At 36.1% G+C, this 15,000-nt stretch overlaps 1 protein-coding gene and 1 pseudogene across 1 annotated transcript; both read right to left on the reverse strand.

The window, feature by feature from the left end:
- Positions 1 to 5,749: 5,749 nt before the first annotated feature.
- Positions 5,750 to 6,904, reverse strand: LOC132167383 (2-hydroxyisoflavanone dehydratase-like). The gene has a single exon (XM_059578343.1). It carries the CDS (start codon positions 6,793 to 6,795, stop codon positions 5,887 to 5,889), a length of 909 nt encoding a protein of 302 aa, XP_059434326.1. The 5' UTR covers positions 6,796 to 6,904; the 3' UTR covers positions 5,750 to 5,886.
- Positions 6,905 to 12,005: 5,101 nt separating this feature from the next.
- LOC132168524 (2-hydroxyisoflavanone dehydratase-like) lies at positions 12,006 to 12,911 on the reverse strand (annotated as a pseudogene).
- Between the last annotated feature and the right edge of the window lie 2,089 nt (positions 12,912 to 15,000).

Consider the following 15,000-nt stretch of genomic DNA (forward strand, 5'->3'; position numbering starts at 1 on the left):
TGGAATTGGAAGAAATCAGTGTCGATGGGAAGAAATCGGTGGCCAAGAATAGACCGCGTGGTACACTGGGTCACGGCCAGCAGACTTGCTGACAGAGACCCACCCGTGGGTCTGGCCCGACCCGTGTGGTCTTTTTTTTGTTTTATTAATTTTCTTTTTTATTAAAAAAAACGAAAATCAAGAGCATTTTAATCTTTTTAGGGCTTGCTGTTATAAATTAACGATTTAATTTGACCAAGGGGTTTAAATTGAAATCAATTAAAAATTCAGATAACCAAATTAAAAATTTTTAAAGTTTAAGGAGATATTTCAAAATTGGTAAAAATTTAGGAATCTTCAGTGAAATTTCTCCAAAATTTTACTATGAAAAAACTAGATAGAGCAGTGGCCAACCATGCATGGATGGTTCAGTTCCCCAAGGTGGAAGTCTCCCTCGAAGTTGCAGCATTCTCAAATCATCTCCCATTTTCCATTAACGCAGATGGTAGTTCTATAATACACAGAAAGGGACGGGGGTTCCATTTTGAGGCGAAGTGGGCAGACAACAACGAGTGCAAAGAAGTAATTAAAAAGATATGGAGGGTAAAGAAAACAAATCATGGAACGTGGAAATCCGTGGAAGGAAAATTAAATGCTAGCAAAAGGGGTATGAAGGAGTGGCAAAGGGTGCATGGGAGGAACATGGGTCAGCAGATTCAACAACTATTAGCCAACCTGCTCACTGCCCAGTCTCACTCAGATGGTACGACTAGTTCTCTATTACACAAGCTGAAAGCTGATTTGGCCGAGAAACAGACCGAGGATGATCTTTTTTGGCGACACAGAGCAAAAAAAGATTGGTTGAGTTTTGGGGATCGAAATACTCGGTATTTTCACGCTTGTGTGAGTTAGAAGAAAAAATCTAGTTTGCTTGTGGATATCATCGATGCACATGGACAAAAGTGGGAGACTCAAGAACTCGTTGGAGATGCATTTGTTCGATACTTTCAAGAATTGTTCACTGCCGGAGGGTCGAGAAACCTGGAGTCGATTCTGGAGACCATGGACGCAATGGTGACTCAATCTATTAATGACTCCCTTTTGAAAGAATTTACGGATGAAGAGGTGGGGAGAGCTCTCACTCAAATGGACTCTTTAAAAGCACCCAGTGCTGATGGGTTTTCCGCTAGTTTTTTTCAAAAAAATTGGGCGTCCATTGGAGAAGAGGTTAGCCAAGTTATAATTCATACTTTGAATAATAGATGCATGAATAAAGAGCTCAATTTAACCTATATTGCATTGACACCAAAAATTGCAAATCCAACTTGTGTTACTGAATTCTGGCCCATAAGTCTCTGTAACGTCTTTTACAAGTTGATTTCCAAAACCCTTGCGAGTGGACTTAAATTAGTGTTCCCTAAAATTATTTTCCATAACCAAAGTGCATTCACACCGGCGCAGCTCATAACGGACAACATCTTGGCTGCTTATGAGATGCTACATACAATGCAGTCGAGGATGTCGGGGAAAGTAGGTCATATGGCGTAAAGCTCGACATGAGCAAAGTCTATGACAGGGTGGAATGAAATTTTTTGGAAGTACTCATATGTAGGATGGGTTTTGATAAGAGATGGATCCAGATGATAATGATGTGTGTCACATCGGCTACATATAAGGTCCTTGTTAATGGATCTCCAACGGGGTGGATTATCCCTTGTAGGAGTATCCGACAAGGGGATCCTATCTCACTTTATTTGTTTTTGTTATGTGCAGAAGCTTTTAGCTCCCTTTTGTCACGGGCGGAGAGCAATGGTGAATTACCCAGAGTTCCTACCTTTAAGACAGGGCCTCGGTTAAACCACCTCTTCTTTGTTGACAATAGCTTGCTATTTTGTAAAGCTATCCCCACTCATTGGCATCAACTAACAAAAATTCTACATATGTACGAGAAGGCCTCGGGATAGCGGTTAAACTGAGCTAAAACATCTATTTTTTTTTAGCCACAACACTACCCCAGATCCAAAGACATAGATTTTGAGATTATAAGGGATTTTTGCCACTCAGAGATACGACAAATATCTTGGCTTACCTGCTCTTGTAGGAAAATCTCGCAATCAGGCTTTCAAGAGTATCAAGGACAGAGTTCGTAGGCGTCTCGGAGATTGGAAGCTAAAATTGTTATCACAAGCTGGAAATGAGATTTTGTTGAAAGGAGCGATCCAAGCAATCCTGTTATATAGCATGAGTATATTCCTTCTTCCAGAGGGTTTATTCACCGAAATTAATTCTTTGATGTAGAAGTTTTGGTGGGGGTCTCAAGAAAATGAGTCTCGTATTTATTGAATAAGGTGGAGTAAAATGTCCATGTTGAAAGACCGTGGTGGAATGGGCTTCCGCGACTTAGTGAATTTTAATAAGGCCCTATTGGCGAAACAATACTGGCAATTGTTACAAGCCCCGAAAAGTCTCACGGCTAGAATCCTCAAGGCAAAATACTATCTAAATAACTCTTTATTGGAAGTAAATTGACCACGAAACCATCTTTTGCTTGGAGAAGCATCCAAGGCGCTAGGGATCTTGTTGAGGAGGGAATGATATGGCGCATTGGTAATGGGCAATCGGTAAATATCTGGGGGTATAGATGGATCCCAATTCCATCCACTTACAGGCTCCAATCCCTTCCGACGATGTTGGATCCAAGAAGCAAAGTGAGTGAGCTCTTTGACTGGGAAAATGTAGGATGGAATCAAAATTTGCTATCAAGTATCTTTTTCTGAGGAGGAGGTGGCAGCAATTAAGTCCATTCATATTAGCCAGTTGAACCAACCAAATCTTCAGATTTGGAGGGGGACGAATTCGGGGGTTTTCTCGGTCAAAAGTGCCTATCACTTAGCCAATGAGTTGGAACACAGGAGAAATCCGAAAGGTTCAACCCAGAAAGAGGAGAGTTTTCTATGGAAGACCATCTGGAAAATACCTCTCCCAAATGCTGCTAGAAACTTTTTTTGGTGAGCTTGCCACAACCTCCTACTGACTAAGGATAATCTTCAGAGGCGAAAGGTGGTGAAGGAGCCTATGTGCCGATTTGCAAGAAGGAACCCGAGACGGTGTTGCATGAGTTATGGGGATGCCCAGAAGCTTCGGACGTCTGGAGAAGTAGCAAAAGGGTGTTCCAAAAATGTAAGCAAAAGGGGACCAATTTCTTGCAGCTAGTGGAACAAATTTTTCTGAGACGCAACTTGGAAGATTATATGGTGTTTATGAGCTTAGCTCAACAGATATGGTTCCGTAGAAACACATGGATCCACGAGGGACAGTTTTCCAGCCGAAGCACTATTTTGCAGAAATCAGCTGAGTCTATCGCGGAGTTCCAAAAGCTTCACGACCAGGGTTCTTAACGAGATGCAGTGAATCCTATTGATCGTGGGAAATTATGGACAGCCCCTGGTCAAGGATGGTTCAAAGCAAATTGGGATGTGGCCATAGACAAAACTCATGATAAAGTGGGAATCGAAGTCGTAATCTGAAAGGAGAAAGGGCAGGTCATTGCGGCAATGAGCAAGACAAGATTGGGTTCTTTGGAGCTGTCTACTGGGGAAGCTTTAGGAGCCTTTCATGCAACTCGTCTTAGTATGGATTTGGGACTGCAACACCTTATCCTGGAGGGAGATGCTAAGCAAATAGTGTAGGTTGTCAACTCTTCAATGAGTACGTGGAGTCGATTTGGACACCTAGTGGACGATACTCGGCACCTTCTACGGACACTCCCTCGGTGGACTTGTGTTTTTGTTCATCAGGAAGGAAATGAGGCTGTACACAGGCTTGCAAAAGCAGCCATAACAGATGTCAATGATAGAATATGGAGGAACCAAACTCCAAATTGTATTAGTGATATTGTATTGATGGAGCAATTAGCTCTATCTCATGAGTGTTGATAGGGTCCCTAATTCCACCTCCTGATCTTTATTAATAAGAATATTTGAGTCTTTCATTCAAAAAAAAAAAAAAAGAATTGGGTAAAAAAAACCAAAAAAATACTAAAGTGACGGAGTGTGGGACCCTCTGTGAATTCTGAATGTACTTAAAAAAATAAAAATAAAAATAAAAATAAAAGTTTTTTTAGATGCTTTCAGAGTAATGCTATAAGTTCCTATCGTGTCCTTCTTAAGTCCTTCCAAAAATGATGTGACTATTAAAATCACTATTGAGTTTGTAATTGATAATTATTAGATTTTGATCAAATAGTAATTTTAATAACTACATCATTTTTAAAATGACTCAAAAGGATCATAAAATAGACTTATAAAATTACTCGCGTTCATATGTTCACTCACTTGCATGCTATGGCGAACAATTCAACGAGCTTATTTAAATAAATTTAAAAAATAAAAAATAAAAAATTCCTTGTTACACGGGCTGCAATGGAGCAAATCACAATCGTTTACTCATGCCCATAAAATGTCATCTCAACAATCCGGGTCGCAAGCTTCCAACCAGGTTATTAATCCGCTTTTTTAACAAGACCATGAGGTTTATCTTCTTTTTTTTTTTGACAAATCAATTTTTTAAGTTTAAAAATGATCAAATTATTCGATCCATACACTTGTTGTAAAGGGTTTTAATTAAAATTGTGATACGTACGTAAACAAAAGACCATAAACCAAAACAAATAGTTCTATGTGGACAACAATATCATCTTAACTTGACACAAAATAAAAATAAAGAAAGAGGGAGGTGAGTTGTGGCTTGCGTGACGGGGGGTTGGCCACGCACCCTATCCCTGGACCTAGGAGGTGCAAATGACGCACCAAGAGGATAATTCCCCCCTTGGCCGTGTATCCTGGTTGGACTAGGATTCTTACTTTTTGAGAACACGGAGAAGACTAGAAAGTTCTTCATCCCTCATCCCAGTCATGTTTTTCATCACCATGGAAGAAGAAAGAAGAAAATTCAAATTGCCCACTAAGTCAAGCAGTGGCCATAATCTATGTAAATATATTATTATTAAAGTCGCAACCCACCGAAGCCCCTCGGCTAGGGCTGGCTCAATATATTTTAAGGCTTAACACAAAAATTTTAAGTGAAGCATTTTTTCTTTTCTATATTTAAATACTAAATAAATAATATTTATTTTAATAATATTATTGTATTTTTATTTAAAAATTATTCTTCTCGCTTTTTGGAATGCAAAATTACTGATTAATTACCGTATAAAATATTTTATAAACTTTCCATCGAAATATATAGAGTTGAATATTTTATTATTATATTTATTACTATTAATGTTGTAAGTCTTATTTATTTTCTAATGTTGGAGAATCAAATGATATTAATGCCTTTTTTAAAAAAAAATTAAGTAATGGGCCTTAATTAAAGTGTATCTTTTTAGACCATTAATTAAAGTGTATCTATTGACGACAATTAGGTCTTTAATTTTTTTTTTTTTTTTTTTTATGAATATTTTTTTTTTAAAAAAAGAAATTTATTAATTGACAACCTTATTAAATTAGAGACCTTATGTGTGACAGCCTAACTTGCTTAAGGGTTGGGCTGGCCCTGCAGGTCGTCCCACCCACCCATACACGCTCACCAGCGAGTGGTGTAAGTTGATGAGTTGCAACTCAATGTCTCACAAGTAGACAAAGTGGGTGATTGTTATGATCATATGTTTGTTGAGGAGGAGGAGGCATAATATGAACCTTAGAGTTGTGAAAGTAACTTAATTGGTTTCCTTTGAACCTTAATGGTGCTTCATCGTCAATAATCCATGAATTTTACACACAGCCCGTCAATCAACGTGTAAACACATAATCTAATAATCAAACACTAAACAAACAAACAAAAGACTATAAAGGAGCACATAGATTTGAAACTACCAGGTACAGCATGACAAACAAAATAACTCGATCAGTCCAGATTTATGAAATCAACCATGGCTTGAATCAGGGGCTCCACCTTGTGACTCCTAGGATTCAACAGAAAAAACCCATGCCCCTCTCCTTCCGTCTCATAAGAACACAGGGTCCCACCCCACCCACTCTTTCTCAAAGCCTCTGAATAACCCAACCCTATATCTCGCAACGAATCTTTCTCCGCCACACAAACCAGCACCTTCCCCCCAGCCATACTCGGCAATTTCGGATCCACTTCCGGGTACATTATCGGGTCACTTAACCCGGCGCTCGTTGGGTACATAACACCGTACATTTTACTGGACTCTTTACCACCGAAAAATGGGTGAACCAATAGTAACCCGAGAATGTTAGGGCCAGCCAACCCGCTCGCGCCAGCCTGAACAGCAACGTAGTGGGCTATGTTGGCCCCGGCGCTCTCCCCCGCCAAGAAAACCCGCCCGAAATCAGCATGCTCGTTCAGCCACGGGTCGGGTCCTTGACCTTTCGAGTGGGTAGCGATCCACTGCAGTGCGGCCCACGAGTCCTGATGCGCGGTTGGTAGAGGGTGCTCCGGGGCAAGCCTGTAGTCAACGGAGATAACAACCGCACGTGCCGCGGAGGCGAGAGAGAGAAGAAAATTATGGAAGGTCTTGTTGAAAGGGGATCCAACGCAGAAGGCTCCACCGTGGTAGTGAACGATGAGTGGCAACTTGTGATCTGGGCCGTTGATTTTTGGGAGGAAGAGGCGGGCAGAGACGCCGGATTCGGAAGAGACGACGACGTCTCTGGATTGTACGTGGGTTTTGGGGTCTAGACCAGTAGGAAAACAGTCAGGGACCCCGTACCTCTCAACGCGGCCATCTTTGTATACTTTGAAGTAGGGTGGGAATTCATGGGTTGTTTCGTTGGTGCTGGAATCCATTCCAAAATATGCGTCTGAGGTTGTGAGAGAGGAGAAAGAAGCTTACCAAACGAAAGAGAAAATGAGATCAAATTATAGAAAGGATTTTACCAACTACCAACAGATCATGTTTTTGATTTCATTCACAAGTAAATGTTGTTTATTGGGCTGCCGTATCAGGATAAAAACAACTCATCACTATCCATGGTCAACCCTTGCTCGGATTGGTCCTCTTTGTCATAGGGCTGCAAATGAGTCTGGTTTCGGCCAATCGTGATCACAAAAATATGTTTAATTATTAAAAAAAATAAATATTTGGGTTAAATAAATTTTTGTCCCAGGTGATTTAACAACTTAATTTTTTTTTGCCTAAATTTTAGTTTTTATCACAAAAGATATCTCGGATTTACATAAAAATAAAGATAGTACTTTCATTTAAATTTCATTTAAAATTTAATAGAAAGTCACGTCAACACCATTAAAAAAATGACGTGATGTAGCTCAGTAAAGACTTACAGAAAGAAAGAGAAAAAAAAGAATAATAATAATGGACTAATTTTTACCGTCATCCTCCTAGTCGTTTGTATCTGCATACTAGCCTATGAAATGCCATCTTTCATTACTCTATTAACTAACAAGTTTATATGTTAATACTTGTACATTACAATATTATATTTATATAGGATATTATTATACAATATATACATACGAGCAAGTTAACGAGTTGAGTCGAACTTATAATATATGTTCACGAGTAACGTTACAAGTCTCTCTTGTGTCCTTCCAAGAATGATGTGGCTCTTAAAGTTACCATTAGGCTTGTAATTGATCACTATTCAATTTCGATTTTTTTTTTTAATTTTTTATTTCTAATTATGTATATGGACCCATGTCAATTTTTTAGGGGTGCTGACTTGGATTTCCATCAATTTTTGAACGGAATTTAGACGGAGGTACTATCTCTATTTTTAACCATTATTAAGGTACTATCTGTGATACAAAACGAAACTGATGGGAATAAAAATAAAGTTGTTAAACCACATGAGAATTTAATCCCAACAAAAACAAATTCTAAATTCTAAAATTCATGCCGGTCTTTGTCTGAACCGTTTGAAAAATATCACTTCGAAGGAGACGCAAAACCCTGAGGGGTGATCAAGGGTAGCTCCTCGCGGCCTGCAGCAAAACTCTGAGGGGTAATCTGGAGGTAGCACAAGCGGAGGCAAGGGCAGCACTTATAGCCATTCAATTCTGCAGATCTTTGGGGCTTGAACACGTTCATTTCGAAGGAGACGCAAAGATGGTGATTACTGCGGTTAATTCATCCGATCCGGACTGGAGCAGTATGGGTTTCGTGGTGAAAGACATCAAGCATGAACTACAGGCCATGACGCAATGGTGTTTTACTTTTGTGCGTAGGGAAGGAAATAAGGCAGCTCATACACTGTCGAAACTAGCTATAAGGAGTTTTTTGGATAACACGTGGTTCTATAAACCACCTGAGTGTATCTCTGAGATTTTGCAAATGGAGCAAGTTGCTCCAATTGCCATTGAATTTCATTAATGAGAATGCAGTTTTTTGATTCAAAAAAAAAAAAAAATATCACTTAATTAAAAGGATGACTTGTTATTTATGACAATTGATAATATTTTTATCAGCTTGTTGTTTTATAGACAAAGTTTGAAAGGTTTGAGTAGAAAATTTGTTAGGGGCTTAAATTGTTCAAGCACTTGAGAGATAAAGAAGGGTATTCGAAGAATTTTAACACTTCTTAAATTAATTCAAGAGTTGAATAATAATAATAATTTTTGCTTAATTTTATTAATGAGCTTAATGATGTCTTTAAATAGAAGGTTACAATAATGCATAATAAAAATAAAAGACTAATATGAATAATGTAGTCTAATATTTTAATTTTAATCTTAATTCTAATGTTGTCAATAAAGATAACTTATTATCTCTAAGATATTTTAACCTCTACTACTAGACTCATAACAAAATGGACAGAGTTTATTTTTAAACTGGGTTGGAGAAAATTTCTTCAACTTAATCTATAAAAATGACATGCGTCCTTTAAACATGTGAAAATAATATGCTTTTTTTAATAATAATAGACAATGTTAGAATAAATTTTAAAGAATAAGCTTGTCTTAAAGAATAAACTTCTCTTAAATTTTAATGGACATTGTCGATTAATTTTTTAAAAGAATAAGCTTCATTTCAAATGTGAAGAATAATTTTTTTTAGAAAAAATTCCTTTTATCGCACTTTTTTTTTTTGAGGGAATTCTTTCATCTTCATTCCATAATAAGTGATCCATAAAACTCTTATAGAGAAACATAGCCAAAAGCTATGAAAAGTACTACATTGTAGATATACTGAAAATCTAATCATGAAAAAGTAGGGGTGCAAAGGCAGGCGGTTTTAACCGCTAACCGCTTAACCGCCTAACCGCATTAACCGCTAATCGCCTAACCGCTATAACCGCCTAGCGGTTAGCGGTTAACGGTTATTGAGTCTACTAACCGTAACCGCTAACCGCCTTTTTATATAATATATTTTTATAATTGTAATTATAAAAATATTTATACATATAACATAATCACTTGATCATTAAATCACAATTTTTTTAAAAAATAATTAAATCACAATTTGAGTATTAATATATTATCACTATAATTTATATGATTATATCATATAATCATTTGATCATTAAATTACAATTTTTTTTTTAAAAAAATAATTAAATCACAATTTGAGTATTAATATATTATCATTATAATTTATATGATTATATCACATGAGATTGATCATTAAATCATTTGATTATATAATAACAAATTATACATCTATAATATGACATAACTCATAAGTATATCAATTCATACTAATACAACAATTAAATATCTAGAGACTTATTTCCAATGTATGTTATAAACTTATAAGTCTATATATGTTATAAGTCTATATAAGTCTACATATGTATATGAATAATATAAATGTATAATATCAATACTTAATCATATGATTCAATGACAATTCAAATATTTTATTCAAGACTTCAAGTGAATCATAATATTAATGTACAATGATGATATGATTCGTATAATATCAAATTAAGTAATTGACATTGGATTAAACAATGACCAATGTGTTACTTATAAACACAATTTAAGTATTAATGTATTATCATTATAATTTTAGTAATTTATATATTATCATTATAATTGATATGATTATATCACATGATGACTTGATCATTAAATGATATGATTATATAATAATAAATAATGCATATATAATATGACATAACTCATAAGTCATAAGTCTACAAGTTAATCATATGATTCATGTACAATGATAATCACAATTGATTCAATTGAATTAAACAATATATTACTTATAACTACAAGTCTACAATTTAATTAAAGCATTATTAGATACTTTAGGAATTTAGGATTTAGAAGATATTAAAAATACAAGAAAAAAAAAATGAGGGTAAAAAAAGGTCCAAAAAGCCCTAAAGAAAGCTCAAAAAGCAAAAATAAAAGCCCAATTTTAAAAAAGCAGTTAGCGGGCGGTTATCTATTTCGCTAACCCCTAACCGGCGGTTAATCGCTAACCGCTAACCGCCTAACGATTAAGCTCAAAAAGCAAAAAAAAAAGCCCAATTTTAAAAAAGTAGTTAGCGGGCGGTTATCTATTTCGCTAACCCCTAACCGGCGGTTAACTGCTAACCGCTAACCGCCTAACGGTTAGCGGTTGCTGTTAGTGAAATCTATTAACCGCTAAGGCGGTTACGGTTAGCGGTTATTGCCACTAACCGCTAACCGTAACCGCCTTTGCACCCCTATGAAAAAGCGTATCTACCTCCTCCAATCCAATCCATGTGCACACTTCATTTAAGAGGCAAATCTACTCTGGGCAAACTAGATCTGAATACATGGGTAGGTCTTATCCCTAAAGAAATAAGTTTTATTGACTCGGCCATGAGACAAACCCCTCACACCAAAACCATCCCTCCTCAACTCAAAGGCCAAGATAACACAACAAAATAAGAACAAAACAAAGAAAACCAGCATCAATAGCAAGATCCAATAGAGAAAACTCGGCGCGTGAGGCTCACCGCAAAGCGCGTGAGATCCACACAATCCACGCTCCAGCTCGCACGAACCACATTTGGCGCGTGTAGTGGTGCGTACAGACTTGGGCCAGTGACAAAAAAGTAGATCGGCAACACAAGGAGCCAACCTAAGTTTTCCAGCAAAACATCAACGAAATCCAAGCGCGAGTAGAAGCCAAAAGACTAGGTGGAAGGGACGGTTGCTGCTGTTGCTGAATAGAGACAATGTTGCTGGGTTTCAAAATCAAAATATAGCAAAGAAAATGAAATAAAGAACCAAAAATGGGGGGAGGAGGGAGGGATGGAATCCGATCCCTCTTCAGGGTCTTACCGAAGAGAGACTAGAGAGAGGCTAGGGTTTTTTTGCAAGTTGTGATTTCCATTTACTGTACTTGATACCATAAAAAGGGCAAAATCATATTTAGTCCTTAGGTTTTCATCTGATTTGAATTTAATCCTTGGCTTTCAATTTTAAGAATAAAGCCCTTAGGTTTTTTTCAAGTTTAAAATATGTCACTTTATCAATTTACCTTCAAGATTAACAGTTTGTCATCTACCACACGTGTCTCATTTGACATGTCAACGTTCATCTCAACACCCCAATGCAATACCACACCAACAGAATCAGAGTCTTTTATTACTAACTTATTGTGAGTTTAATGGATTTTTTTGAATCTTTTTGTGTATTTATTTTTTTTAAAATGACTTAACACTTGTTAACCTTATATTGCAATGGAGTGTTTATGACATGTCAAATCAGAAATGTGGCAAATGACAAACCATTAGCTTTGACGGTAAATTAAAAATGGACCTATTTTAAACTTGAAATTTCCTAAAGACTATATACTTGAAATTGAAAACTCAATGACTAAATTAAAACCAAATGAAAACTTAAGGGGTAAATATAATTTTTTTTTTCACCTTTTTAATAGGTGGTATTTTTCAAGTGGTTCGATGCAATGAACGACATAAATTCCATAATTTTAGAATCTACAATTTATTTTTGAAATGCCGATCTACCACCATAATCAGTATAACAATCTACTAAATAACGTTTATTTCATTTATTTTTAGTTAAATTACCACAAGATCGACAACCGAAATAAGTCAGTCCTGATTTATAAAATCAGCCATGACTTTAGTCAAGGGCTTGATCTTTTCACTACCAGGATTCAACACAAAAAAGGCATGCTCCTCCCCTTCCGAATCATAAAACGACACCGCTCCAACTCACCCACTCTATCCCAATATTTCAGAATACGCCACCCCTCTATCTCGCAGCCAATCTTTCTCTGCCACACAAACAAGCGCCTTCACACCAGCCATACGCGACAAATTCGGATCCAATTTCGGGTAGAGTATCGGGTCACTAAACCCGGTACTCGTTGGATAGATAAAGCTGTACATTTTATTGAGCTCTATGCTCTTTACCACCGAAAGCTGGGTGCAATAAGAGTAACCCAACAATGTTAGTGTCAACTAATTCGGTGGCACCAGCTTGAACTGCCACGTAGTGTGCTCTCCCCCGCCAAGAAAACCCGCCCGAAATCCGCATACTCGATAAGCCATGGGTCGGGTCCTTGGCCGTTAGAGTGGGTAGCGATCCACTGCAGCGCGGCCCACGAGTCCTGTGCAGGGTTGGTAGAGGGTGCTCCGGTGCAAGCCTATAGTCAACGGAGATGACAATGGCGTTGGCCTCTGCGGCGAGGAGTTGAAGAAAATTATGGAGGCCCAATCGAAAGGCGATCCGAGGCAGAAGCCTCCACCGTGGTAGTGAACGACGAGTGGCAACTTGTGATTCGGGTGGCTGTTTTTTGGGAGGAAGAGGCGGACCGATACGCCGGATTCGGATGAGACGACGACATCTTTGGTTTGGACGTGGGTTTTGGGGTATAGGCTCGTGGGAGCAGGGTCAGGGACGGCGAACCTCCCCAATCTCTCCACGCGGCCATCTTTGTACACTCTGACGAAGGGTAAGAATTCGTGAGTCATTTCATTGGTGCTTGAATCCATCGCCAAATGTGTGTGAGAGAGAGAGAGAGAATGGTGGGGGTGGTTGTACTGAACAAATGATCAAAGAAAATGAATCAAATTATACGAAAGGAAAAGAAAATTCAGTACTGTAAAAGCATCCACTACAAGGCGGCGGTCGTTGCATGTCTCAAAAGTCCCAACAAAACGGTCGTATATGCCCTTGAACAATGGGCGTGCCGCCACCGGGGTTGATAATTTCAAAACATGTTAATTCAGACGTAATGCAATACGTAGGTCAGACTCTTCGATTATCATGGATAAACATAAATATCTCTTACAATTTAAAAACTTTATAAATTCTTAATTCTAAAATTATGCCATTCTTTGTCTGAAATGTTTGTAAAATGTCACTTTATTAAAAACTGACATGTTATCTGTGACAATTGTGAATATTTTTATCACCTTATTGTTCAGTAGAAAATTTTTGAGTATAAAATTGTTTATTGATTTTTTAAAGAATATGCTCCTCTTTGAAAGTAAAGAATAAGCTTTTTGAGAGGAAATTATTTTTACCTTACTTGATAACATATCACATTTCAAGAAGGTAGCATTTTTCATAATTTTAAAATCTACATTTTTTTGTTGTTGAAATTGTAAGGGAATCCTTGTCCAATTCTAATACGACCCATTTAAATAAACAGATGACACAACATAACCCTCATATTGATTGCGGTTATTGGCAAAAATCGCTAATCGTAACTGCCTTAGCGGGTATAAAACTTTACTAACCGCAACCGTAACCGCCTAGCAGTTAGCGGTTAGCGGTTAGTAAAACATATAACCGCCCGCTATAACTATGTTTTCAAAATTAGGTGTTTTGACCTTTTTTTTTTTTGGGCTTTCTCAAGATAAACATATAACCAATTTTTAGTTTTGGGCTTTTTTTGGATCACTGTACATTTTTACCTCATTTGCTTTTTTTTTTTTTTTTGCATTTTTAGTTTCTTCTTGGGCCAAATTGCTATAAAATGAGCTCATATTGAAAAATCAAAAATATTTGATCCCAAATTTACATTTACTTGTACTTTTAAAAAAATTCCTTAAATATAAATCATAACCTGTTAAAATTTAGTTTTAACGTTTAAAAACTTTAAAAGAACATTTAGTTTTAATAAGGATTTGTACATTAATAATATGATTAACTTGAATAAAGTATTTGAATTGTCATTGAATCATATAATTAAGTATTGATCTTATACATTTATATTATTCATATGCATATATGTATAATTATAATTTATAACATATAGACTTATAAGTTTATAATATACATTGGAACTAAGTCTCTGGGTGCTTAATTGTTATATTAGTATGAATTGGTATACTTATGACTTATGTCATATTATATATGTATAATTTGTTATTGTATAATCGTATAAATTAGAATGATAATACATTAACACTTCAATTGTGGTTATAAGTAACACATTGTTTAATCCAATGTTAATTACTTAATTTGATATTATAAAAATCACATTATCATTGTACATTAATAATATGATTCACTTTAATAAGTATTTGAATTGTTATTGAATCATATGATTAAGTATTGATCTTATACATTTATATTATTCAATATGCATAATTGCATATATGTATAATGCATAATTATAATTTGTAACATATATGAACTTATAAGTTTATAAGTCCATATTGGAACTAAGTCTCTAGATACTTGATTGTTGTATCAGTATGAACTTGCATACTTATGACTTATGAGTTATGTCATATTATATATGTATAATTTGTTATTATATAATCAAATGATTTAATGATCAATTGATTATGTTATATGTATAAATATTATTATAATTATAATTATAAAAATATATTATATAAAAAGGCGGTTAGCGGTTACGGTTAGTAAACCCAATAACCTCTAACCGCTAACCGCTAGGTTAGAAAATCGCCCCCAGTGACACCCCTATCATTAGTAATTGATAAAGTTTAATGATTACATATTACAATGAGAAACACAATTTAATGATTATATACTATGCAAAGCTAATAGATAAATGATTCAAGTCAATATTTTCTCTATTTTTTTTTTCTTATCTCATCATATAAA

The sequence above is a fragment of the Corylus avellana genome, chromosome ca1 (assembly GCF_901000735.1).
Source record: "Corylus avellana chromosome ca1, CavTom2PMs-1.0".
NCBI classification, from domain to species: Eukaryota; Viridiplantae; Streptophyta; class Magnoliopsida; order Fagales; family Betulaceae; genus Corylus; species Corylus avellana.